This window comes from Ovis aries, chromosome 17 (assembly GCF_016772045.2).
Source record: "Ovis aries strain OAR_USU_Benz2616 breed Rambouillet chromosome 17, ARS-UI_Ramb_v3.0, whole genome shotgun sequence".
Classification (NCBI taxonomy): domain Eukaryota; kingdom Metazoa; phylum Chordata; class Mammalia; order Artiodactyla; family Bovidae; genus Ovis; species Ovis aries.
Window position 1 is genome coordinate 62,163,984 of NC_056070.1, and position 25,481 is coordinate 62,189,464.

Sequence of the window (25,481 nt, forward strand, 5' to 3'; positions counted from 1 at the left end):
GAGGTCACTTGCCCAGGGTCACCCAGCCAGGAAATGGCAGGTCACCTGCCTCCAGAGCCTGTGAATTAAGCCACCAACCAGAGGCGAAGCCCCTCCACTGCTCAGCGTGGCCTGCTTTCACCCATGCCAGCTGGGAGACCTTGCCCAAGTGACCTCACCTCTAACAGGCAGCGGCAGGACCCACCCAGTGGGGTCAGTGGGGTAACGTAGGTAGAACCCCTGCTGCCGAGCCTGGCGGGTGGGCCAGAGTCATGCAGACTCTTACCACCACTGCCTTTGCAGTCCTTGTCATAGCTGTGATCTCCCTGTGTCCTGCGGTCATCACCGCGCCCTGGGGTTGGGCGGGAGGCTGGGGTAGCAGAGGCTCGGGCCTGCTCACGTCTGGGGCCTCTGTCCACAGGCCCACACCATGTACCAGGTGGGGCTGATGGAGACCGACCAGCACATCGAGTTCTTCTGGGGGGCACTGGAGATGTTTGCCCAGGAGGAGCTGTGCAAGTTCATCAAGTTTGCCTGCAACCAGGAGCGCATCCCATTCACCTGCCCCTGCAAAGACGGGGGTCCTGACACAGCCCATGTGCCCCCGTACCCCATGAAGATTGCCCCCCCAGATGGCACAGCAGGTACTGGCCTTCCCTGTCACATTCCAAGCAGGGACACTCGGGCCCTGTATGGAGCTGGGGCTGCTAGGCCCTGCATGAAGGGGGAAGGACAATGGACAGGTACCCCCGAACACCACACCCCAAATGTAAATGAGGCGCAGGGGTGGTGGGGGTGGGAGGGGGTCATGTGCTTCCCAAACCTGACTTTTCGCCAAGTGGCAGTACAGGCCCAAAGTTGACATATCCTTTGAGATTTTCAAAAGCTTAAAATTCAGAAATGTCAACTTTTGACTTTTAAATGCAGCAAAAAAATTTTAATTTTTGAAAACTCCAAACAAAACTCTTTGCTGGCCAGACTTGCCTGTCACAGGTCAGCCAGCCATCTGGGGCCTGTGCTGCTCTTTCTTCCCCCAGAATCTCCTCCTGCCCTACCCCAGCCTCCCAGACCCTCCCCCTCCACCCGCCCCGCCCCCCACCGATAACTGGGCCTTGGGGTTGTCTTAAGAGCTGCCCAGAGAGGCAAACCTGGAGGCGGAGGGGCCCTCGCTCTAACGCTGGTCTCTCCTGTAGGTTCCCCAGATTCTCGCTACATCCGAGTGGAGACCTGCATGTTCATGATCAAGCTTCCCCAGTACTCCTCGCTGGAAATCATGCTGGAGAAACTACGTTGTGCCATTCACTACCGCGAAGACCCCCTGAGTGGCTGAGGAGAGGAAGCCAAAGTTAGGCTGTCACCGAGGCTTTGCTCTACCGGCTTGGGAAGCCTGCTGCTGCGGGCACACCCCTCTGGGGCCCTGCGTGAGGAGTTGGCGACATTTTGCTTTTCCAAACTTTTGTCCACACTCCAGGGCGTCCTGGAAGACTTAACCTTATGTATTTGTACGTTTCGTGATGGGTTGGTTCTTTTGCTACCTGTTTGTGGTATGTTTGTAGGATAGTTTAGTTCCCAGACAGCTCGTGTCTCATTTGATCTTCCTGGACATTTTCCTTCGTGGCCACCAGGTTCTGATGCTACGTCACAGAACCGCCCAGCAGGAAGCTGGTAGTGAGATGCTCTCAGCCCGGAGAGCACCCTGTTCGCGTCTCCACAGACAAGTCTGTGGCCAGCCCTGCCTTCCACCTCGAGCTGGCGTTTCTGCCAGACATGGCTCCTGCAGGCCTCCTTCCAACTTGAAATGGTTGGGCCAGTGACCCAAACATAGGAGACACACATAGGGAGTTTTGTGTGTTGATCTTCCGGCTGTAGACTCTTGTCTACAGTCTGGGTTTTTCTAAGGAAAAGCCCACCGTGGTTTGCCCTTCCTTTCCCACCCAGACAACCCTCTGCTCTCCGACTCTCCTGGACCCAGTCTGACAGGCTCCCGCTGAGTGCCGCTTAGGAGCGGACAACTGAAGGGATCCCTCCTGACCTTAGTCCACAGAGTCAGGCCAGGTACATCTCAGCTCAGGAGCTGAGAGGAGCCTGGGAGCTGAAGGGACAGAGCTCAAGTGGGGGCATTTTTCCGGGACTCTGAACATGAAAGCACATGACTCTGGCCTGCCCCCCTACCCCACCCGACCCCTTCTGTCCTCAGAAATGGCCCTTCCTCACTACGGTGTTTTGTGATGTGAGGAGCAGCAGAAAGGCCACACCCCATTTTCAAAAGAGCTGTCTGAGGTGCTCTGCTCCATTTGGGGTCTACTTCAGTGATTAAGACCTTCAAGTCCAGATGGAGACACCAGGGTCCTTCCGGCCCTCTGGCCAGGCCCACCCTGCACCCTCTCCTTTCCCCACGTGAGTGTGTACCAGGGCTGAGCTGCTGCAGCCCCAGCGCATCTGTGCCCTAGTAGGTCTCTTGTCCAGTGGTACTTTGTTCGAGAGCAGCATACACCATCCTGTTGGACCCTGTCATTTTTGGACCTTGCCAGTTCATGCAAAATCACATCACTGTATTTATTGTAAAATATTGTGAATATTGGAAGTTCTGCGTGAGTGCTGTCTAGAAGGCTTTGGAGTGTGAATGCTGGTTGAGAGACAGGATTTGCTCTTCCTTTCTCGGCTGTGGCCCTGGCCTGTTGGAAAGGTATGGATTTTAGAGTTAAAGGCGTTAGCATCCACCGCCTCCCTGTTCTTCTTAGGAAATGCATTAAGGACCATTTTAGAAATGATTCCCTGACCTAAGGAAAGGATAAACCTGGATGAATTGTTCCAGTCGCATCAGTTACATTTGATGCAGGATCAGTCACGTCTGGAGATGCCTGCCAGCAGTTTCCCTGATTGGAAGGAACATGGTCGGCCACTGCCTCCCGGGGGCAATAGCACCCTTGACTGGGGGGGTCTCACCAGGACATAGTCCTGACAACAAGGATCCTCTTATTTCATTTCTGCATAATGAAAGAGCCTTTAGATTTACTAAAAGTGGTTTTTCCTCCCTGTATTTTTAAATCTTTGTCCCTCCACCCCCCCAATCCTTCCCATCCCTTGAATGGACTCTGAATTGTCAGCTACCTCCCCAAGAGGAAGCTTTTGTTGGCCCATCTCTTGACTAGATGACAGCTGTGAGTAAGGTATCTGCTGCTAACATGACTGCTTCTCCCAGAGAACACATTAAGGTCCAGACAGATCCAAACCTTGGCCCTAAAAAATGTGTGCTGTAAAGTTACTTGATGTATATTTATTATAATTATTTATGGTTGCATCTAACAAACTTTTCATTCAATTTGATGCTATTTACACCACTGCTGTGTAAAGGAAGCTCATGACAGGAAAAGTCACACCAATAAATAACCTTCATCTAATTTTTATTTACCTTAAGAGTTGTGTGGTCATCTACTCTTGCTGAGAACATTCAAAAAGGCCAACATCCTTGAATGGCCCTGATGCTTGAGGGTCACCAAGAGGCTAGAAATTAAAAGTGTTTCTAATTATTATGGTCTCTTTGCACTTGGTGTGATTCTTAACTCATTATGCTTATAAATGACCTGTTGCTCCCCAACTCGACCCCTTAAATCTGTGGGCTTTTTTTTAATGTGGACCTTTTTATAAAGTCTTTATTGAATTTGTCACAATATTTTTTCTATGTTTTGGTTTTTGGCATGTGGGATCTTAGCTCTCCAACCAGGGATGGAACCTGCACTTCCTGCATTGGAAGATGAAGTCTTAACCAGTGGACCACCAGGGAAGTCTCTCTGGTTTTCATATAGGAAGTCTGATCGAAGGGATGGAAATCCAAGGTCAAAGGTAAACCTACCCCTGCAGGTCTTGCCCACTCCTTGTCCTGGAGCTGGTTATACTCTCATCTGGTGTGAGGATTTTCCTCAAGTGGACAGTTGCACTGGAAGAGTCTGGGCCCCTCTTAGACCACATGTCCTCCTTTGGGCACAGGCAGTGGGTTTAGAACTACTTTGTGCAAAAGGAAAATGCAGGGAAGAGGGAAAGACTTAGCTCAGAACTACCATCCAAGATCAATGCTCTGCCTTCTTGTCCCGTGTCCATCACACACATACTCCCCGCCAACACCACACACCCCCTACACACACACGCACATATACATACTTGCCCTCTGGTCTGCATTCAGGAGACTACCAGACCCACTTAATTCTCATTCTCTTGACTCCACCTTCTTTGAACTCAATAAATGCTCACAGTGGTTGTGTCCTACATATTTATTATACAAACATTAAGAACCCTATTGGACAAGGAACAAGCAACTTTCACTTCCTTCAGTTTGTTGCTTCAGGGTGCTAGAAACAGCAAAAAACAGCCACTCACAGCAGAGAGAAGACTATCAGACACACGAAGCTAGAGAATAAGACACCTCCGTTGTCACATCTAGGATTCTCCTGCTGGCCGGATCAGTTCAGTTCAGCCACTCAGTCGTGTCTGACTCTTTACGACCCCGTGGACTGCAGCACGCCAGGCCTCCCTGTCTATCACCAACTCCCAGAGTTTACTCAAACTCATGTCCATTGAGTTGGTGATGCCATCCAACCATCTCATCCTCTGTCGTCCCCTTCTCCTCCTACCTCCAATCTTTCCCAGCATCAGGGTCTTTTCAAATGAGTCAGTTCTTTGCATATGGTGGCCAAAGTATTGCAGTTTCAGCTGGCCAGGATGGTGGAGGCCATTTCCTTTTTAAAAAGTCTCGAATATATTCAGAATTACACCATCCAACGATGAGAACATATCCAGTCTCATTAGTTATATCAGGGGAATGCAAATTAAAATCACAATGAGCATACTGCACCACCAGCAAGAGGGCTAGAAAGACAGCACCATGGTTGGGGAAGACGTGGAACCAAGAGAACTCTTGTGCACTGTGGGGGTAATGGACCCTACACCCGCTTTAGTTGTTCTGGTTCCTCCTCTGAGACCAGCAAGTCCACTCCTAGGTGTAAATCCAGTAGAAACACGGCACCAAACTTCCCTAGGGGTCCAGCAGTGAAGACTCCGAGCTTCCACTGCAGGAAGAAAAGGGAAAACCTACAACCAAGAATACTCTACCCAGAAAGGTTCTCGTTCAGATTTGGTGGAGAAATTGAAAGCTTTACAGACAGGCAAAAGCTCAGAGAATTCAGCACTACCAACCCAGCCTTATAACATGCTAAAAGAACATCTCTAGCTGGAAAAGGGCAAAACCAGAAAACAGCAAATGATGAATGGGAAAGCTCACCGGCAAAGGCAAACCTACAGTAAGGGTAGAAAACCATCCATGAACAAATAGAATTTCGAAACCAGCAAGTATGAAGGAAAGTACAAATGCAGGACATAAAAAACGCATTTGAAATTAAGACATCAGCAACTTAAAATAGTCTTGTATATATGCAGACTACCATATCAAAACCTCGTGGTAACGGCAGACCAGAAAGCTATATGGGAATAACCTTTTTAAAAAATTATTTATTTTGGCCACGCTACACGACTTGTAGGGTCTTAGTTCCCGGACCAGGGATGGAACCCGCAACCCCTAACCACTGAACCGCCAGGGAGGTCCTCCTTTTTCTTTTTCTCGATATAACTCAGATCCAGATGAGTCCTGGCTGCCACGAATTAATAGCGGCATAGCCTTATACAAGTCACCCGTTTCCACATGTGAAACTGGAGCAATTCTTCCTACTTTTCCCACTCCTACTAGGTTGTTGAGAGGAACACAAATGAGGTCAAAATGACCACAGTGCTAGATGTTCTGGTGCACAGTATGAGGTGCCAGGGGGTGATGGATAATTTTGCTAAGGCTCAGCAAGGCTTGGGACTGAGGCTTTTGAGGAACCTGCCCTCCCCCTTGTTTGGGGGCGGCCCCCAGCCCTCCCCAGTCAGCCCAGAACTGCAGCCACCTGTCAGTTTCCCCTAACTCTGAGGAGGCAGAAAAGCCGCATCTTGACTGGCCCTCTCTGAGAAGGCGCGCCTTCCCTCGTTCCGCAGAGCTGAATCCAGGCGCCCTGGTCCGCCTGCACTCTCCAAAGAGTGCGGAGCAGAAGGAACCACATGACTCAGCTGAACTCCAAGTACAAAGTTTATTTCTATTACAAGGATGTTAATAATAACAGTAATAGTAAAATAAAAAGAGGGGAGGGGGCTCTGATTCTTGGTTTTCAGAGCCAACCACGAGTTTAGGCTTCAGTCCTGATTAAGGCAGAACCCAGCATGGCTCTGGAGGGCACAGGGAGCCCCTGGCCTTCTCCATCAGAAGGCAGTGAAGACAAAGAAGCCGTGCTCCCCTCAGAAACAGAAGGCAGTGATGCCAGATGCCAAAGAAGCAGATTAAAACAAAGCCCGTAGTCCACTCACCTGAAACTCATCTCCAAAAGCCTTGTTCCTAACACATACTACAACTGGCCTGAACACTTTACCAAAGCTCCTCCACGCACCCCAGACCCCAAATTCTAGAGTGGGGATGGGCAGGACACACGAGACGTTACCCCCAAGGTCCCAAATCAGGCCAGCACAGGAAGAGCATCACCTCACTGGTGGGACCAGCTTTCCAGAACCTTCCCTCTTTCCCACCAGGACCCCACAGCACCATGAAGCGACGGTGACAGTTTGTCAAAAGATGAAGCCCTGGTGGGGCGAAGGGCCCTAACGTACATTTCTGTGCTGTCAAAGGCAGCAGCTAAAGCTGAAACATTCTCAACAGCCTCCCTGCCAACCCTCCCTCAAACCCCCAAACTCCCACAGCACAATCTCAAAAGACACAAAATGGCCATAACCTAGAAAACGTTAAAATCTGAAAGGTCGCCCCTGCCCACAGAGCCCAAGGGGCAGGGCTGCACCGTGACAAGTCACGCGGAGAAGATGGAGCCAGCACGCGAGTTCTCTGCGGACACTTGTTACTCCTCCTCTTCTTCCTCCTCTGCATCCCCAGCTCCCTGCTGCTTGGGGGTTTTTGCCTGATGGACAACAGAACAAAACAAGGTTTATGCAGAAAGAAAGAAGGACGATCCTCCTGAAGAGCGCCAGAATGCCAGGCTTCTATGAAGCCACCTCCTCAAGAGCCAGAGAGGGGTCCTTCAGCTGCCATCAGCCTGAGGCCCAGCAGTTTCTCTGACTTCAAGGACCACACCAGCCCACCCCCTGGAGTCCTCACTGAGCTTTATGGGCTGGACCCCTCTCACCTTTGCAGTTCTGCTGCGGTAGCTGGCAGCTGTGGGGGTGACCCGGGGGTTCCTGCCACCTTCACTCCTACCGCTGAAAGAAAAGGATTGGAAACTCATTCCTGAGATGCCCCTGAGCCAAAGTCAGGAAACTCAGGACAGAAACAGCTGGAGACAGACAAAAGCAGCTCTCCAGAAGATAAAACTAATGAATAAAAACCACAAAGGGACTTTCTTGGTGGCTCTGTGGAAGTCGCCTACCAATGCAGGAAGACGCGGGTTCTATCCCTGGTCCAGGAAGATCCCACATGCCTCAGAGCAACTAAGCCAGTGCACCACAACTACCAAGCCCGGGAGACACAACTACTGAGCCCACGCACCACAACCACTGAGCCCACACGCCACAACCACTGCAGCCTGTGCTCCTAGAGCTTGTGCTCCTTTAACAAGACGCCACTGCAGTGAGAAGCCCATGCACCGCAGCCAGAGAATGGCCCCTGCTCACTGCAACTAGAGAAACGCCTGTGCAGCAATGAAGACCCAGCACAGCCGAAAATAAATAAAAAACCACAGCGAGCAAAAGGACATTATGAATCAGGCCACGATACAAGCAAAATCCACGCTTCCATTCTCCTGAGCTATCCCCAAGCTCTCCTCCCAAGCAATGTTTCTTACCTTGCTCCGTATCTCCCTGAAGGCCCACGGGGGAAAGAGGGCACAAGGTTTTCTGGGTAGAGACTCCGAGCAGGGTAAGCCGCTGGGACGTGGCCAGTAGCCAGAGCCCCGTTATGGCTGTTTCGACTGCGCCCCCGGACACCCTGGCTGTCTAAGTTGTTGAGCTTCAGAGCGCGAGGAGGGCTCGGCTGGCACCCAGGCCTGGGGCCTGATGTGGACGTTGACAGGCGGTTAGAAGGAACTGTCGTATTGTTAGGGGGTCGGCTAGAGGGGATAGGGTAGGCAGGCCCTTTAGCCGTTTCCTGCTTGAGATCATCCATGTAACCAGAAGACAAGTCTCCTGAGAAGAGAAAAGAGCACCAGCTTCAGGGGAAAGGCTGCTCTTAGTGCTGGATTTGGGGCAAGAACAAAAGATCCTGGGTAAAAGATGACTGCCTCGTCCCTAAAGGATGCTGAGACCCGTGTCTGCAGGACAGGGTTGAGAACATTAACCCACACTGTACACTTACCACCTAAGTCCTCACCAACTAGTCAACAGCAGTGCATAAGCAAACTTTGACAGATCACTTCTAACTGGCTTTGGGTTTCCAATAGTGACTGGGTTTCAAAAACAAGTTTACTTGCCTAGTCTCGAGACTATAAGAATACTGAGGATAATTCTGATCACCCTACTCTAGGTGAGCATATTTCAGCTAGAAGCAGGGGCCCAGGGCAGCCAGGGTAAGGTGTGAAAATTACCTCCCAGTCATCCACTAAGTGTACTGACAGGGACCGGCAGCTGAGTAAGCATTGATGCTAAGCATATCTCATGGCTGTCCCCAAAGCAGCCGAGTCTGACCCAGGACCACAACTAGCCCCAAGGGAGTCCTCAGTGAACTTGTACTGCGCTTGCTAATTTGGGGTGCAGGTAAACCCCGTTTGAATAGCTGATGAGAAGTGCAGCCCTGGCACAGCCCTGGCCCATACCCTGGTGTCGGACACGCCTCTTGGGCAGTTCTGATGAGGTCTCTCGAGGCTGGAGATCCTGGCTAGGGATTCCCTCCGACACGTGGTTGTTTGCTGTGGCTGGGCGTTGGTCACACTGGTCCTAACAAGAAAAACCAGAATTAGTACCCAGTCATTCCTATGAGATGAAGCACTGGGAGGAAAGGAACACCGGGCTTGTGGAAAACACCTGATGGTGGGTAGGAGGGTGGCAGGGTGGTGTCGATGGGCCAGGATGACTTTGACAACCACCGAGAGGAAGGGCCTGGGAGCGAGAGGAAGCGATCTGGAACAGAGCAGTCGCTCTTACTAGCACTGCCTGATCAGGGAGATCAGGAGGCGCTCTGATCTGCGCAGGGATGAAGGAAGGCGGATCCTGCGAGCCCAGGAAGGTCTGCCTACACTGTGACCACGGAATGCTGGCACCACTGCTTATTTTGTGGTCTCCTCTAGGGGACAACAGCAGTTAGCTTATCTACTGCTTGGTCCAAAGGCATAAGTGTGACTTCAGAAATGAAACGTGTGGTGTTCTAGCAACAGCTCTGTGGCATCAATTACACAAACGCCTCTGAAATACCTTCAGTGTTGACTCCCATAACAAACAAGACTGGGCAGAAAACATATCTCCCACTAAGACACTGGAATCCCAGACTGGGAAAGCTGAAAGAGGACTTCAGATCATCCAGTCTAATTCCCTCATTCACAGGCATCCCCTGTGAGGGGCTGGGACCCATTAGAGGTCAACCATTAGGGCAAAGCTAGAATCAGCTTCCAGATTCCTGGAATGCCAAGATACAAATGCCGCCCCAACAGGAAGAACACACATGGTCAAGAGCAGAAACTGTCAGGGACCTGAGGGGGACTCCTCTAAACTCTCTGGCAAGCCCTCCATACCTGCTTACCTGGCTCCCGCAGCTGCAGCTCGTGATACAACGGTTTCCACTGCCAGAAGGCAAGGAAAGTCCAAAGGCCGGAGCTACTGTGTACCTCAGCTCACAAAACAGGACACGGCCAGTAGCCAGATCAGGTATGCATGCAACTTCAAGGCCAGAGAGGCCTTCTCGGCTCTGAAGGCCTCAGGTTCACTCCCACAGGATGAAGGGGACAAGACAAGTGCCCGGCTCTTCGGGGACTCTCACCTGGTGATGGAACAGCACCTCCTCTTCCAGCTGGACCCCACAGAATTCACACGGGATGACAACGCTTTCCTCCATGGGAGGAGAGCTGCTGAAGCCCATCAAAGACTCAAACTGGTCACTTGCAGACTGTCGCATCAGCTTCTGGAAGATAACATCAGGGTCCTCCACCCCTTGGGGGGAAGTGCTGCCCACATTGAGCGGAGGTAAGGCACATGAAGGGTTACAGCTTGTCTGTCTCAAAAAACACAGGTTAAAACAAAACAAAGGGGAAAAAAAACAAAAACAGAAGTTAAGGAACAAACTAAATTCCAAAAATATTTTCAGGAAGTCACAACATTTTCATAATGCTTATTAATATTTGGGAAAAGGACTAAAAAGGGTCAGGGGAACACAGATGAAACACTCACTCTGCTTTTACTTTAAACATTGCTGTACTGTTTTAATTTTTTTAAGTGTGTTTTTATGTGATTATTTTCTCTAAATTAATTTGAAAAGCTTCAAGATTCTTTCCACAGACATACAGTAAGAGAGGCCCATATATTCTTTGTTATCCCTGTGTATGGATTTTCTTATGTTGCTCCCAAACCAAATACTAGATGTATTCAAATGCTGTATTGTTCCACATATAGGGGAATGCATGTTCCACCCAGAGCATAGGGACCACTTACTAGCCGTGGAAGTACCAGACTAGGTCAAACCAAATCAGAGTAAGAACGTTGAGAGGGAAAGGCGCTCCCTCCCCCATCGGAGCCACTCTTCCAGCACAAAGGCTATTCTCTAATCCTTCCTAAATAGCACAGGAACTTTCAGTCATTCAAAAACTACCTGACACCTTTCATACACAACGTATTAAGAGATTCAGAAACCAAGAAAACCCAGAACCTGTCCTCTAGGAACTCCACCTAGTGGTACCGACCAACAGGGTCAGCAGGCCACCCCATAGGGTGAGGGTGACGGGCTGAGAGAGAGATGGGCGCAGGACGTCTGGGGAGCACACTGATGGGCCCTCTGGCCTAGCTTTCAGAGCACTCCCCAGGATACTTTCCTGAGAGTCGTGTCTGAACCAAGTGTGTGAGCTAGGGGTCTGTGTGGCTGGGTGTGTTAAGGAGACGGGTAAAAGGCCACACACGTCCAGGCAGAAAAAGTAAAGTGCAAAACAGACCCCTAGCCCTCCCAGGAACTGCAGGGACTTCAGCAAGGCTCCTGTAAATCAAACATGGCATGAGATGAGAGCTGATTACAAGATGGTCTCAAGAAACGTACAGTATCTCCACAGACTGGAGGCAGCAACTGGGCCTGCTGGCATGAACGTTACTTTGCCCAGAGAGAATGAGGCCGAATTCTCACACCCACATGTGAGGCACACACAATTACTACTGGATTTTCCCTGGCAGTTCAGTAGTTAGGACTCCATGCTTTCACTAGCGGCCAAGGGTGCCGTTCAATCCCTAGTTGGGGAACTAAGATCCCACATGCTGTGCAGCACGGGCCAAAAAACCAAAATACTAAAAAAAAGAAAAAGAAAAAACACAATTGCTCCTCTCATCACAAGAGTTGTATCAGTTTGCTCAAGATTTCCCATGTTCTGTAACACCAATACGGCCGCACACATTCTTCCTTAAAGCTTAAAGCCCTCAAGGAACTCACAACCCACCTGATGGTCAATCAGCAGTTCCTCTGGGTAGAGCTCCTCACAAAATTCACAAGGCAACATGGTCTCGTCAACTGCACCTAGGTATCAGGCCACACAGACTCAAAGTGAAAACCACAACCTTTTATACCCCTTAGGAGGGGTCGACAGGAAAATTTGATTTCCTTAAAACTATTAAATATGAAGACAAAATATATTTTCAGACCCAAACAGTCTTTATAATCAACAGATACTTGCAGTAGAACTTATAAAGAATGTACCTCAGGAAGAAATGTATCCTAAAAGGAAATTTGAAGAAACAAGGAAGCAAGGGTGAGCAAAGAAAATGGTGAACACATAATATACAAAATGATAAATATGAGTATATAAACAAGAAAACTACATCAGGGTGTTAAAAGGAAAGCAACAGAGAACACTAACATCCATCAGTGGCATTTAAGTCATAAAGGGATGATCCACATTCTAAGCTTACTGTGTCAACCAAGAGAAGTGTGAGGAGGTGGACTAAATTTAGACTTTACTAAGTTAAATAAGTATGTTGAAATTTCCAGGGCAACTACTACAAGAACTACAAGAGAATATAAATTCCAAACCATAATGAAACATGCAAACAAAGAACAAAGTCAATAAGGCAATCTAAGAAATGAGCAAGAAAGGAGAAAGTAAACGACACTGAATCCAGAGTCTTCATTTGTCACAACTGCGCTATTAAAATGTTCCTTTCTTCACCAATCTAAATCCTCAGGTCCGAGCCCTGGTTGGGGAACTAAGATCTCACATGCCATGCAGCTTGGCCAAAGAAAAAGAAAGACTCAAACTTAAATATCTGGATCCAGGACCAATTCCTATTCTAAATCAACAAAATGTTCAAAGTTAATCCTACTGTCCTTAAGGTCATTATTCTTACAGTGACATGAAGAAAAACCACAACTGAAAGCTGCCTAATTTTCAGGTCCCTAAAATCTTATAAGTTGAGCATTTTAAATACAACATGCCTTTCTCAAACATATTGTTCTCTAAACAAGAGACCCAAAAGGTGATTCACTGTTGATAATCCAACTTTTATTTTTAAAAACTTAGTTTTAATCCAATGATACTAAAAAAAAAAAAAAAGAACTGGTTTTAAATGGGGGTGAGGGACCAAAGTTCTCTACAGACGAAGGACAACTAATAAATACAGAACAGAGGAAACATAAAAATCACCATTTTACAACTGCCATAATAACACTGGATTCACGCAAGAAACATCAATGAATTCTAAAACTGCTGGATAGGACTGTGAGTATCCTGTTCCCCAGCAATCTAGAAATAGCACCCTACACACAGCTAATATGAAGCAAAAAGGCTACCTGCACAGTGGAGGTATCTGACAGACTCCACTCTGACACATAGGACAGACTGACGTCTTGAGAAAGACACAGCATGGCCGGTATGGCACTCCTGCCAAAACTGTAACATGAACTTACACGTGGGAAAAGAATCAGACACATCTTCATTGAGAAAGGAGGAGTCTACAAAACAGCAGGCCTGGACTCCTCAAAAATGCCGAAAGAAAGGAAAGAGGTCAAGGAGGGGTGCTTCCCTAGTGGCACAGTGACTGAGAATTCACCCACCAGTACAGGGGAGACAGGTTTGATCCCTGGTCCAGGAAGATCCCACATGCCGCTGAGCAAGTAAACCCGTGCGCCACAACTACTGAAGCCCGTGCACCACAGCAAGAGCAGCTCCCGCTGTGAGACGCCCACACGCCACCACCACAGTCGCCCCTGCTCGCTGCGACCAGAGAAAGCCCACATGCGGCAGCAAAGACCCAGCACAGCCACAACCAGATACGTCCTTTAAAAAGAGCGAGAGGGTAGGAAGCCAGACTAAAAGAACCTAGAAAGAACTAAATGTATAATGCATAATCCTGGATTTCAAAACAAAATTAAAAAGCTCTCAAGGACACTATGTATAAGTAAGGAACTTTCCTGAAAGTGATATTTGTATCGTGTTCACATAGGAGAATGCCCTTGTTCTAAAGAAATACATCTTATGACCATTTAGGGATAAAATGTTATGTCGGCAACTTATTCTCAAATGGCTCAGGGGGGAAGAAATATAAAGATAAGTGGAAATACTAAAATTGATGAATATAAATGAGGGGCATATATTAATAGATAGTCACTGTACTTACTATTCTTGACAATTTTTAAACAGAGAGTTGAGAAAAGCAAATAAATGAAATGAAAAAAACCAAATTCTATCTCATGAAAAACTTGCAATCTTATATGAATTGTGACATAGAGACAGAGGCTAGTGCAGAATAAACAAACACACCCCTGATGTCATTCAGCGTGCTGGGACCTTCACGGGACTGGTCTGCCTCATATATGACCCTCCAGAGGTCCTGCTCTGCCAAGGCGGGGGCCTGGCCTTCATTCTGCAGACTGAGGGCCAACATGAAGTCCAAATTTGCACTGTCTTCACCACGTTCTTTGGGGGTCTGCCGGCTTCTATTCCTTTCCTGCCTTTCTTGTTCTTCCACTGAGGGGGGGGAAAGAAACAACAACTAGTATTTAAGAAATGTTAGATGCTCCCATCCCTTAGTTCAAGTCCAGGCCTAGCAAATATTCAAGGTTTTCAGGAATCTGTGCAGGAACAAAAGAGGCCCAGCCCTACAGTGCTCACAGGAATCCAAACATTAAGACTGCCATGATAAAAGGCTCAATTATTATTCTAATTGTTTTATTAGTAAGTAGTATAAATAAGCTGTAACTATGAAACAGGCACTGTGCTAAGCATTTTACATGTATTTTCTATTCAGACAGTAAAAAGTCTGCCTGTAATGTGGGAGACCAGGGTTCAATCCCTGGGTTGGGAAGATCCCCTGGAAAAGGGCATGGCAACCCAACTCCAGTATTCTTGCTTGGAAAATCCCATGGACCAAGGAACCGGTGGGCTACAGTCCGTGGGATCACAAAAAGTCGGACACAACTCAGTGACTAACACACTTTCTGCATGATAGCAGAACGGTTTAAAGCATGAGGTCAGACAGCCTGAATTCAAACCCCAGCTCTACCACTTACCTACGTTCAGAAAACTGTTGCGAGAACTAAATGAATTAACCCAAGTAAAGCACTCTGTAAATGCCTTTAGGCACACAAGGGTACACTCAGTAATGTCAGCTATGAACAGCACTGTCACCCAACAATAATCCAATAGCAAAGAGGTTCTATAGGAAAGTTAAGTATTCTTCCTCATGTTACAGTCAGGTTTCTATAATTAAGATCTATCTGGTTCCAAAGCCCTGTTCCCATTTGCCCAGATCCTGATACCATTCCAGGTTTCTACTCCCAGACACAACTCACATAGATTATTCTGAATTGGAAACTGGGCTGTCATGCTCCTTTGGTTGGTGGTTCTACTTTGGAAAAGGTCTGATTCAAAGGCTCTCAGGGGCCTTCGAGGGAGCCTCATGGGTGAGTCCAGAGCCTCAATCTGTCTGAGCTGGGACGCAATCCAGATCCCATCTGGACCCCAAGATCCATCATGCGCATTAGGTGGCATGGCAGCCTCGACTCTCTTCTCCACATCTCTCCCACACACTTCAGGGTGAGTCTTCAGATCTTTCACCAGGACATTGCGCCCACAGGTGCCACATAACTCCGTCCGGGCACCACAGTAATCTTCATGGTCCTTCAGTTTGAGAACAGAAAGTTCCAGATCACAGTGCTGGCAAAGGGCAAGCCGTAGAGGACACTCAGTCTCCTGTAAAACAGAATAATGAGGCAGTTAATATTCCTAAGAGAGGTCATGCTGTTGCATAGGGCAAGGAAAGCAAAAAGTATTTACAAAAATATTCTCTTCCAGCCCTAGCTTTGCCTGCCATGGTTTTCTATGTATTTAAGAGTCACAGCTTCCCTCTTTGTCCTGCCACCAGATTCTACAAAGGGAAAGAAAATCTTATGAGGAAACTATTCACTACTTACAGCCACCCTATCGTCATCTTGTGTACACGTTACAAAGGAACCCAAAATCAGCCAGCAAAGTCCAGGGGCAAACAGCAAAAGCAGAGCAATTCCCGTATGCTTGTCAAAGCTCCCCCAGACCAATTTCCCCTTAGTACTCTGATTTAAGTACCTGGCAACGAGGAAAAGTGATTGTCCTTTAAAAAGACACTGACTTTTCCAATCTGCACATTTGTATGTAGCACTGGCTTTTGTTTTTCTCTTTAAAATATTTATTTATTCATTTATTTATTTGGCTACACCAGGTCTTTGTTGCCACACACAGGATCTTTAGTTGCTACATATGGGATCTAGTTCCCTGACCAGGGATCGAACCTGGGCACCCTACATTGGGAGTGGAGTCTTAGCCACTGGACCACAAGGAAAGTCCCATATTACCTTTAAATTAACCAAATAAATCAAGAATCATCAACAAAGGGACTTCCCTAGCCTAATAAAATGTAGGTCAAATGCTTAGAAAAAGCAATGAAAGAGTGCCAAATTATTTATAAGATGTTTATCTCTGAGCTTTGGGGTCTTGAAGTAGTTGTTTTTATATTTTCCAAGTTTTCTACACTGACTATGAATCACCTTTGAAAATTATAAATTAATAAGTTAATAGCTTTTTTCAGGTACATAGAATGAAATGCACAAATCGTAAGTACATACCTTAATGAGTTTTTACATATATATACACACTCCTGCATGACCACCAACTAAACAGTTGTTGGGATTTATTAATTGGTGAATATGTTTATGTTCATTCAAAATACACACACACACACACACACACACACAGAATTCCCTGGTGGCTCAGACAGTAAAGTGTTATTAATTGGTGAATATGTTTATGTTCATTCAAAATACACACACACACACACACACACACACACACACACAGAATTCCCTGGTGGCTCAGACAGTAAAGTGTCTGCCTGCAATTCGGGAGACCTGGGTTCGATTCCTGGGTTGGGAAGATCCCCTGGAGAAGGAAATGGCAACCCACTCCAGTATTCTTGCCTGGAGAATCCCACGGACAGAGGGGCCTGGTGGGCTACAGTCCGTGGGGTTGCAAAGTCACGACTGAGTGACTTCACATATACACACACACACACGCACGCGCACACACACACATACACACACACACGGCTTCCCTGGTGGTCAGGTGGTGGAGAATCGCCCCGCCAGTGCAGAGGACACAGATTCAATCCCTGGTCCAGGAAGATCCCAAGTACCTTAAGGCAACTGAGCCCATGGGCCGCAACTACTGAAGCGGGCACGTTCTAGAGTCTATGCTCCAAAACAGACGCCATGGCAGTGAGGAGCCTGCACACCACAAGAGGGCAGCTCCCACTCCCCACAACTAGAGAAAGCCGGAGTGCAGCAACAAAGACCCAGCACAGCCAAAAATTAATTTAAGAAAACCACACTTACCAACTACGCCCAATTTTATCTAGACTAGAGACCAAATGATACTATGTTCTCTCTTGTCAAATACTGTGAATTTGTTTGGGTGTAAATAGCATGTCACCCAAGCGATCAAGAAGTCAAAATGGAATTAGAAGAAAGAAGGCAGGCTGTGTGCTTAAGAGGCTGTACCACACTGGCTATCCCAGGCTTGGTTTAGCACCCAGTGAGCCTGCCAACAGTCACACCCCAGCAGGAAGGACTCGGTTCCAAAGGCTCTGGGGCTTGAGCCTGAGGCACAGCAGCCGTGCAGTCAGATCTGGCAGCAGACCGTCGAAGTCTCAAGTGGGCTCAAACAGGCTTTGAGAGGCAGTGTGCCTGGCGCTGGCGGAGAACAAAGACTCCACAAGACTGGCTTTCTGCTCTGCAGGCGGCTCTGTAATCTCCCCAGGACTGGCCCCATGGTGATTCCCTTCACGGTACAGGGAAACCAACCTCGTGCTTCTTTAGCTGCCTTTTCTCCAACTTCTTGTTACACTTGCAGGTCACCTAGGGTAGGAAGCAAGAATGAGTAAATGGGCTTTGTGACAACACGCTCACTTGCTGTTACACAACAGCAAGTCTAATCCGCTTCTGAACATCTGAGTGCGTGGTGGTTCACCTGACAATGTTCTGTAGCCATGTGCGTCTCCATGTCAGATTTGGGAAATGGTTCCTTGCAGACAGGACACACACCAATGTTCCTTTGACAGTGGATCTCATGGATGGTAAAGTTAAACACAGGAATTTCTTTTTTGCTACAGAAATAGATCAAAGAAAAAGGCAAGAATTACTGATATCTATGCCCAGAGGAATCACAGGGAAATCTGTCTGGTCCAATCTTCAGACTCCATTACTTCTCTTTAGTGAGGACCTAACAAATAAGCTCTGTGACTGTTACTGCCCCTGCTTTCCAAGAATTAACTCCTGGAGGTTTTCAGTCTTTCATGCAACACTGAGTTCTCAGTGCTGTGTACAACCTCTAAATGCTCAGCCTCACTTTCTAGACGTCAGAGTTCATCACAACCAACAACATGAAGACAGATGCCATGAGGAGCTAGCTGAGGTAGGCTTTTCCAAAACCATCCATGCTCCAAAGCACAACGATCCACTCTAAGATTATTTTTTTTTAATAAATTAAAAAAAAAAACACAACATCTACCGTTTACTTTCAGTCTCAGCTACCTTTAATCACATTAGATTTTATGCCACTAAAGTCAAACCAAAAAGGGCAGACGCCAGCTTTGGGACAGTCAGTGGGGAAGGGATCCTGCCCCCTTTATGTCTCACATGTCTTTCAAAGTAGGCTGGACATGAACTGGGAACAAGCTCTCTGGTTGGGTTGGTATAAACTTTACTGCAGAGATGTACCAAAAGGAAATCCTGAATCCCCTCCCCCAGAGTACACATACACTCAAACCAGAGGCACGTAACATTCAAAGGCCTTCCTTTCACTCATTCGGTTATGACCATTAGAAGTCTCCAGTTTCAGTCTAACTAAAGGAAACATGAAAAGAATGTACCTGTAAGTATGTCACCTAGGATAAATTTTCAGAAAACAAAACACTGAACAGGATAAATACAGACAGTTACACAACAAATCTGTAACAACCTGTTTCACCCCTGAAGCTGAATACTACAGAGACCTTCTCCCCCATCACGCTGCAGACTGTTTCTCTTTCATAGTTTTCATCTTCAGACATAGTCTAAGAAACATTTCAAAGCAGGATGACAGGTGTGCCTCCAGCTAGTCATACTCCCAATCTGAAAGACTAAGACACCAAAAAAACATATAAAAATTCATTTTCATCCAAAGGTAGAACCATCAAGGCATGTACCTTGATGTCACTCGTACCCTAGTCATCGAGGCAGCTCTCAAAACAAAACTGGAAGGGGACACAGAGTAACAATCAAGTGTGAGAGATGGGAAGAAAACTCAGACGGATAAGAGGGAAACTACCAATGCTTCGACACCCTTAACGTCTCCTTATTTTACCAAAATTCCCAGCTTTCCAAGGAAACTGTCAGTTTTAAATTAATTCAGCTTAAGTTTTTCAAAACTGAAGAATATTAAAATATATAGTGGAAGGAGCTATAAATCAAAGTTATCATCTAAATCTATTAAACTAATAAATATCAAAATTACTAAATCCTACTATTAAAGATGTTATGAAACTAGTACTCTTAACAGATTGCTGGTGGTAGTATAAAACCACTGCTTTTAAACAGTCTAAAACTGCATTTCTATTTCTAGGACCATTAACAGTTAAAGTGTGTTTAATAAAACAAAGACCCTGTCATTAAATTACTTGTTAAAGACCAGTAATTCCACTCTTGGGATTATGAAGATTTTCATTAGTATCATAAAATGGTAAAAAACTGAAAACCATTAAAAATACCTCAACTATAAGGCAACGGTTAAATACTGTATACCGACAAAGCACAGGAAGCAAAGCCATATCCTGATTGCAAATCCTGTGTTCACAGATGCCACAAAAAATTAAAGCCAGCAATTACCTCTTACAGTGTTGAGAGTCAAGATTCTTTTTTGGTAATTTTGACAATTTTCTTTAAACAGCCAAAGTCAAGAAAGTAAGTGTCTGGCCTTTATTTTACAGGGCTCTTCAGGACAATGTACTGGCACAGAGCATTCATTCTACATGTATAATGCCACTAAAAGCTTTAGGGTTAAAAAATATTAAGGACCATGACATAAAGAAGCAAGAGTCAAAAGCAGTTGTCAGGTAAGATCACAGAGCATTTACAATGTCACCTTTTGGGAAACCTTGAAAGAAGATAAAAGACAATTGCAATAATTACACAAAATGGTTGCCTGATGGTTACTTTTTTTTAAATTTAGCTGCCAAGGTAGTCCCACCAAAAGTTCTAAAGAGAGACAAAATACTAATATACTTGCCTCCTACCTACAGATAAAATTAAGATGTTTTAAATGAGAACACATTCAATTCTAGATAAAACTGCTAAAAGCCCCAAGGAAGAACTAGCCAAGTTAGAGATGAAATTTCATTTTCCGAGGTTTCCAAAAAATGGAAATTTTATTTTCCAAGGTTTCCAGAAAAGTCCCCAGCAAGCTTCCAAATGACATAGAACCATGCAAAAATAAGAAGTCAAAGTTTTCTAACACTGAAGCTTCTGTTTTTGAGACCCAAACTCTCCCATCAACGGACAAAACAGTAAGAAAAGAGGTAACATGCAAAAAAACAACAACAACAACAACCACTTTCAATCACAACAAACTGTTCTTTTTCCTGGCCCAGGAGGTTTAACTACAGCGTATACTCTGATGAGCACCTTAACTTTTCTTAGGGAACAACAGGAATATGGCTCTAAAGACAGAATTTTAAAACCTGGAATTTAAACAGGGCTACTTAGATGGGCGGATTGTACTGGCTTGGTCAGGTTTCCATGCTAATCTGCCTTTTTTCTTTAAATTGCTTTGGCTTTGAATAACCTTGTTTTCATTAGCTTTCCATTAACTTACCCTTTCTTTTTTTAAAAAAAAGTCCCTTAGCATAGGGACATTTATATACTATCCTAGGTTTGAGATTCCTTCAAAATGTAGTGGACTGAAAAAATAAGAATCTCTTAATTGATGTTAAAGCCAATATGTCTGTTTCTTTCTAAAAACACAAGGTTTTCTTGTGATTATTTGTATAACTGATTATTACACTTGCATCAGAAACTGTATACATAAAACCTAAACAGAGCTAAAATAGTTTTTTTTTTAAGGTGAAAGGGACAGTGACACAGTACCAAAAAAATACCCTATAAGGCTGGCACAGTACCAAAAAAATACCCTATAAGGCAAGACATTCTCACAGAAATAAAATCTTAATTTTATGCAGGGAAAGAATATTGTGACCAGCAGTTGCTCTGATTGTATCCTAATGCTGCCGAGAAGTTGAGGAGAAAGCAAAAGGCAATGAAAAAAAAAAAGAAAGAAAGAAAGAAAAAATTTTATCAGGCTCATCTTTCAACAGCCTCTCCTTCTACCACAATTTGGTAAGTTAAATATAGCACAGGTAGTTCTGCTTTGCTTTTTTCTTTTGCTGTCAGTAAGGGAACTTGGATATCCCTAAAATGCCAAGTTCTTGAGAAAGCCCAACCAGAAAATCAGCTGATTACAAGCTGCACTCCTAAGTTTCATTTCAGCAGAAAAGGAGTTGCTCTCTCTTGTCACTCTTGTCAGTTAAAAACACGAATATAAGAAAGCTTGACATTCAAGTCTGCACCCAGTCCTGCTCCTAACAGTTCCGGAATCATGCAGGACTGCTGAAAGACTTTGACTAAAGTTTTTTTTTAAAGCAATGGAACATTCTTCCAGTAAAATCCTTTACAAAAACAGCTGGGCTGTTCTGCTGTACACATAGAGCCAAGTCCACACTAAACCATGATCCCATTCAACCTCAAGACAGCCGCTGTAACCACTCAGGGAGGTCCTTGCAATACACTTTGAAAAACACTGCTCTAGTCCAAACATTTCACTATATTTTTATTATCTCTAAAAAACATATGATATTTTCCAGGAAGATGAAAAACAAATTCCTGAACCTATAGGTCAGAAAAGTGAGGATTCAAAGCAGTCAAGTGACTTGCCAAAAGTCATTAACTAATTCACGGTAGGAACCAGACTCCTAAGTCTCATCTCCATCCCATCAGTCTTGTCACTGGTCTGTGCTACCTAAACCAATCACCTTGTGGAATTTCTAAGACAGGCAATTTTATCTAAAATTGTTTTAAAAAAACTTTAATCCCATATATTTGCATGACATGTTACATGGCTCCAATTTTAACCTGCCAACTACTAAACCAACTGTTTACAGAACTGTCCTCATTCCAATAATATTTCTTCGATTTCTTACCAATTGTCACATAGTCGAGTGTCCTGGTCATTTAGAAATTCAGCCATCTTGAGCTGTTCCTAAAAAAACAACAAAGGAAGAAGTAGGATCTTTCCATTTCATTTCTGTTTTAAGAATGAACACACACACACACACACACACACACACCAGTGCACAGAAAATGTCACCAAAGCCAGTTCATTTCACTTAATACCCAACACACTTGGGTCTGATTATTTTCATTTTAAAATAACTTGCCTTGCAGGGCTTCCCTGGTGGCTCAGTGGTAAAGAATCCGCCTGCCAATGTAGGAGACACGGGTTCGATCCCCAGTCTGGGAAGCTCCCATGTGCCGAGCAATCAAGCCCTTGTGCCACAAGTTCTGAGCTTGTGTTCTAGAGCCCGGGAACAGCAACAAGAGAAGCCACCACAGTGAGAAGCCCACACACCACAACCAAAGAGGAGCCCCGCTCTCTGCCAACTAGAGCAAAGCCCACAGAGCAGTGAAAAACCAGAACAGCCAAACAGAAACAATTACCAACAAAAAATAAAAGTAATGACTTGCAAAAACAGCACAAAGAATTCCCACCTATCTCTCACCCAGTACATCATAAGTAACCATAGTAAAATTACCAAAGGGCAGGAAACTAACACTAATACAATACTAACAACTAATCTACAATCAGTTAATGTCACAAATCACGCACTAATACCCTTTCTTGGGTTCAGGATGCAATCCAGAGTCCAATATTGCATTTATTTGTTATTTCTCCTTAATCATCTTTGATCAGGGATATTTTTTCAGTCATTCTTTTTTTTTTTTTTTTTGACCAAGCAGCATGCAGGATCTTAGTTCCCCAACTAGGGACCAAACCCTCAAACCCATGCCTCCTGCAGCGGAAGAACGGAGCCCTAACCACTAGACCGCCAGCAATTCCTTCAGTCTTTCATCCTGCATGACCTTGTTAAATCTAGGCTAGTTATTTTGTAGAATATCCTTTAAGTTGAATTTACTTGATGTTTTCCTGTGCTTAATACATTTTTGACAAAAATACCACAGAAGTGATGTTGTGCTCATCTCAGGGCATTATATCAGAAACCACATGATGTCAACAGTCATTATTACAGATGAGGCTAACTTTGATCACTTCACTGAAATAGTGTCTGCCAGATTTTGCCACTATGAAGTCTTTGCGTCTTTCTAAACAAGATGTTAACGCAGAAAGCAAAGTTTTGGCAACTTTAATACCAGTATTTACAATATTCAGATTACCCCTTTCCATGACGCAAAAATGGTCTAAAATACTGCCTCGTAGTAGGGTTCTTGAATGGTTTACACCTTTCCAAACTAACACTTTTCAAAACACCTACTCGTTCATTCAACATAATTAAGACCGTGTGCCACTTGTACCCTAGTCCTAACAATACAAAATAACAAAATATATCGTCCAATCTCTAACACAACAACAATTGAGTGATAGGGGAAAATTAAGCGAAGAAACTGACAAGTATTTTGATGTTAAAATTAAGTAGACAAATGAAGATTGAATGAAGGGAATCTACTCTAGATAAGGGTGGTCAAGGAAGACATTTCTGAGGACATGACATTTAAAAAAAAAAAAGACCTGAAGCACAAGGATCCATCCATGCAGAGGAAGATAAGAGGATGGAACAGAGAAAAACCCACTCAGGCACTGGGCCTAACAGGCAATGAGAGAAAGTACAGGGAGATCTGGAGGAGCATAATGAAAAGGGGGAATGATTCAAGCCCTTATCCTGCAGGAGAGAAAATACTGGATTATTTTCCAGGTTCAGTGATAAACCACAGAAGAGTTTTAAACTAGGAAGTGAGGAGATTAACGACATCCACTCTGATGTGATGTAAACCAGTGACAGGAAGCACCTATCTATGAAAATAAATCATGTTCCCCAAAGGGGTAAGCCTGACAACTTTTCTCAGGGCTGTCTGACTGATCCTAGGCATGCTGTATTCCATCCCACCAAAGCCAGGGTCAGGGCCTCTGAAGAGTCAAGTACCCGGTTCTCTAGCTTCGGGGGGTTGGGGCGGCACGCAGGGCTCGGAGTTGGTCCCCTCCGAGGGTCAATTCCGCTTCTGCAGTTCAGCAGCTGTGTGCTTTAACCTCTCTGGGCCTTTGGATTCCTCACGCAGAAAGGGTCACTGGGAGGAGTGAAGGAGCGAATGCATGGAAGCGCTTTAGTAAGGAAGTTTCTTTTAAACCTTAGAAGGAAGCCCCTCTTAGGCGAAGGCCAGGACTCCCAGGACTTCCTTGTGCCCGAGGTGGGTGGGGACACCACCGCAGGGTCCACACGCCAGGAGGCAGTTTCCCGAGGGGGAGGGGTGATCCCCGATGGGGAGTGGAGAGGGCAACAGCTTCGCCGATCGTAATCGACATTTACCGGCTGTTTACTGATGGCTCAGGCGGTAAAGAATCTGCCTGCACTGCAGGGAGAGCCGGGTTCGATCCCTGTGTTGGACAGATGCCCTGGAGAAGGAAATGGTAACCCACTCCAGTATCCTTGCCTGGAGAATCCCACGGACATAGGGGCCTGATGGGCTGCAGTCCATGGGGTCGCAAAGAGGCGGGCACGACTGAACAACTAACGCTACTGATGGCTAAACGCTTTTACATGGACAGTCTTTTCATCCAGACCACAATCCGACGAGGTGAAAAAGTCATCACCCCCATTTCAGAGACCACGCAAGAGGAAATCCGGGGGAGACAGCTGCTGCACTGTTCTGAGTCCGGGCCTCGAACCAGGTCCGTCCGCCGACAGCCCACGCCAGGCCACCCGCGGCCCCTCTCAGGTTGGCAGCTCTGGACTCGGGCCCCGCCCCGCCCCGCCCGGGGCGCGGTGCCCACCGTCCGCTCCGAACTACGGCCGACTCCCAGCCCGGCGGGGCCAAGGCCTGGAAGGGGCGGTACCGCCGGAGCCGTCGAGGCTCCGCTAAAGAGGAGCAAGGACGGCCTTTCCCACTGGCCAGGACAGACTCCGCGACGCGGGCATCTTTCTTTCTTTTTTTTTTTTTTAACGAGAAATCCCGCGATCTCAGGGGCCCACAAAAGCCCACCCTCGAGATGCCGGCCTCCTCCCGAAACTGGAGCCCGCAGGAGGCTCCCCAGACGCTGGCCACCGCTTCTCTCACCTGGGACGAGACGAGAGACGCCAAGCAAATCCGCTAAGTCGCCGACACTGAGCCTCTACGGTGAGCCACCGCGGCTGAACAACGGCCCCCGAAGCCGCCTCACCACTTCCGACCGTCACGGAGGAGCGCGCCCATTGGCCAGGAGCGGACCCGATTCTCTGTCCATTGGACGGCACTGGTGTCGTTCTCGGAGCCCCACCTTCTGCGTGCCGATTGGCTCCGCAGGGCTGCGGGGGAGTGTTCCTAGGAGTCCCAACCCCTGCACATCTGGAAGGAGCGGCAGAGACCTGAGCTATGAGCCTAGACCCTGCTGACATGGGCCAATAATATTTGCATGAATAAACTCTGTACAAACATTACTAATATTCTTTATATATCAAGATAACTAACGGCATTT

At 46.2% G+C, this 25,481-nt stretch overlaps 2 protein-coding genes across 12 annotated transcripts in view; one reads left to right on the plus strand and one right to left on the minus strand.

The window, feature by feature from the left end:
- The window catches only part of HECTD4 (HECT domain E3 ubiquitin protein ligase 4), a 165,985-nt gene extending 162,476 nt beyond the window's left edge, over window positions 1-3,509 (plus strand). For all 10 annotated transcript variants that reach the window (XM_027956603.3, XM_042234681.2, XM_042234682.2 and 7 more), the window contains exons 75-76: window positions 401-623; window positions 1,173-3,509. In XM_027956603.3, the coding sequence (XP_027812404.2) occupies window positions 401-623; window positions 1,173-1,309 (360 nt within the window). In that variant the 3' untranslated portion in view covers window positions 1,310-3,509. The remainder of the gene's footprint in view (window positions 1-400; window positions 624-1,172) is intronic.
- A 2,572-nt stretch (window positions 3,510-6,081) lies between these two features.
- TRAFD1 (TRAF-type zinc finger domain containing 1) lies at window positions 6,082-25,194 on the minus strand. 2 transcript variants are annotated; one of them, XM_004017404.4, is made up of 12 exons: window positions 25,085-25,194; window positions 21,940-21,998; window positions 17,679-17,814; window positions 17,513-17,566; window positions 14,972-15,371; window positions 13,941-14,147; window positions 11,625-11,701; window positions 9,971-10,201; window positions 8,814-8,934; window positions 7,848-8,187; window positions 7,194-7,266; window positions 6,082-6,968 (listed from the first exon to the last, which is right to left on the minus strand). In XM_004017404.4, the coding sequence occupies exons 2-12, from the start codon at window positions 21,984-21,986 to the stop codon at window positions 6,909-6,911; spliced, it is 1,746 nt and encodes a 581-aa protein (XP_004017453.1). In that variant the 5' UTR covers window positions 21,987-21,998; window positions 25,085-25,194; the 3' UTR covers window positions 6,082-6,908. The 2 variants fall into 2 exon arrangements, with proteins under 2 accessions (XP_004017453.1, XP_060257240.1); XM_060401257.1 differs by having other exon boundaries at window positions 6,082-7,266.
- Window positions 25,195-25,481: the final 287 nt, after the last annotated feature.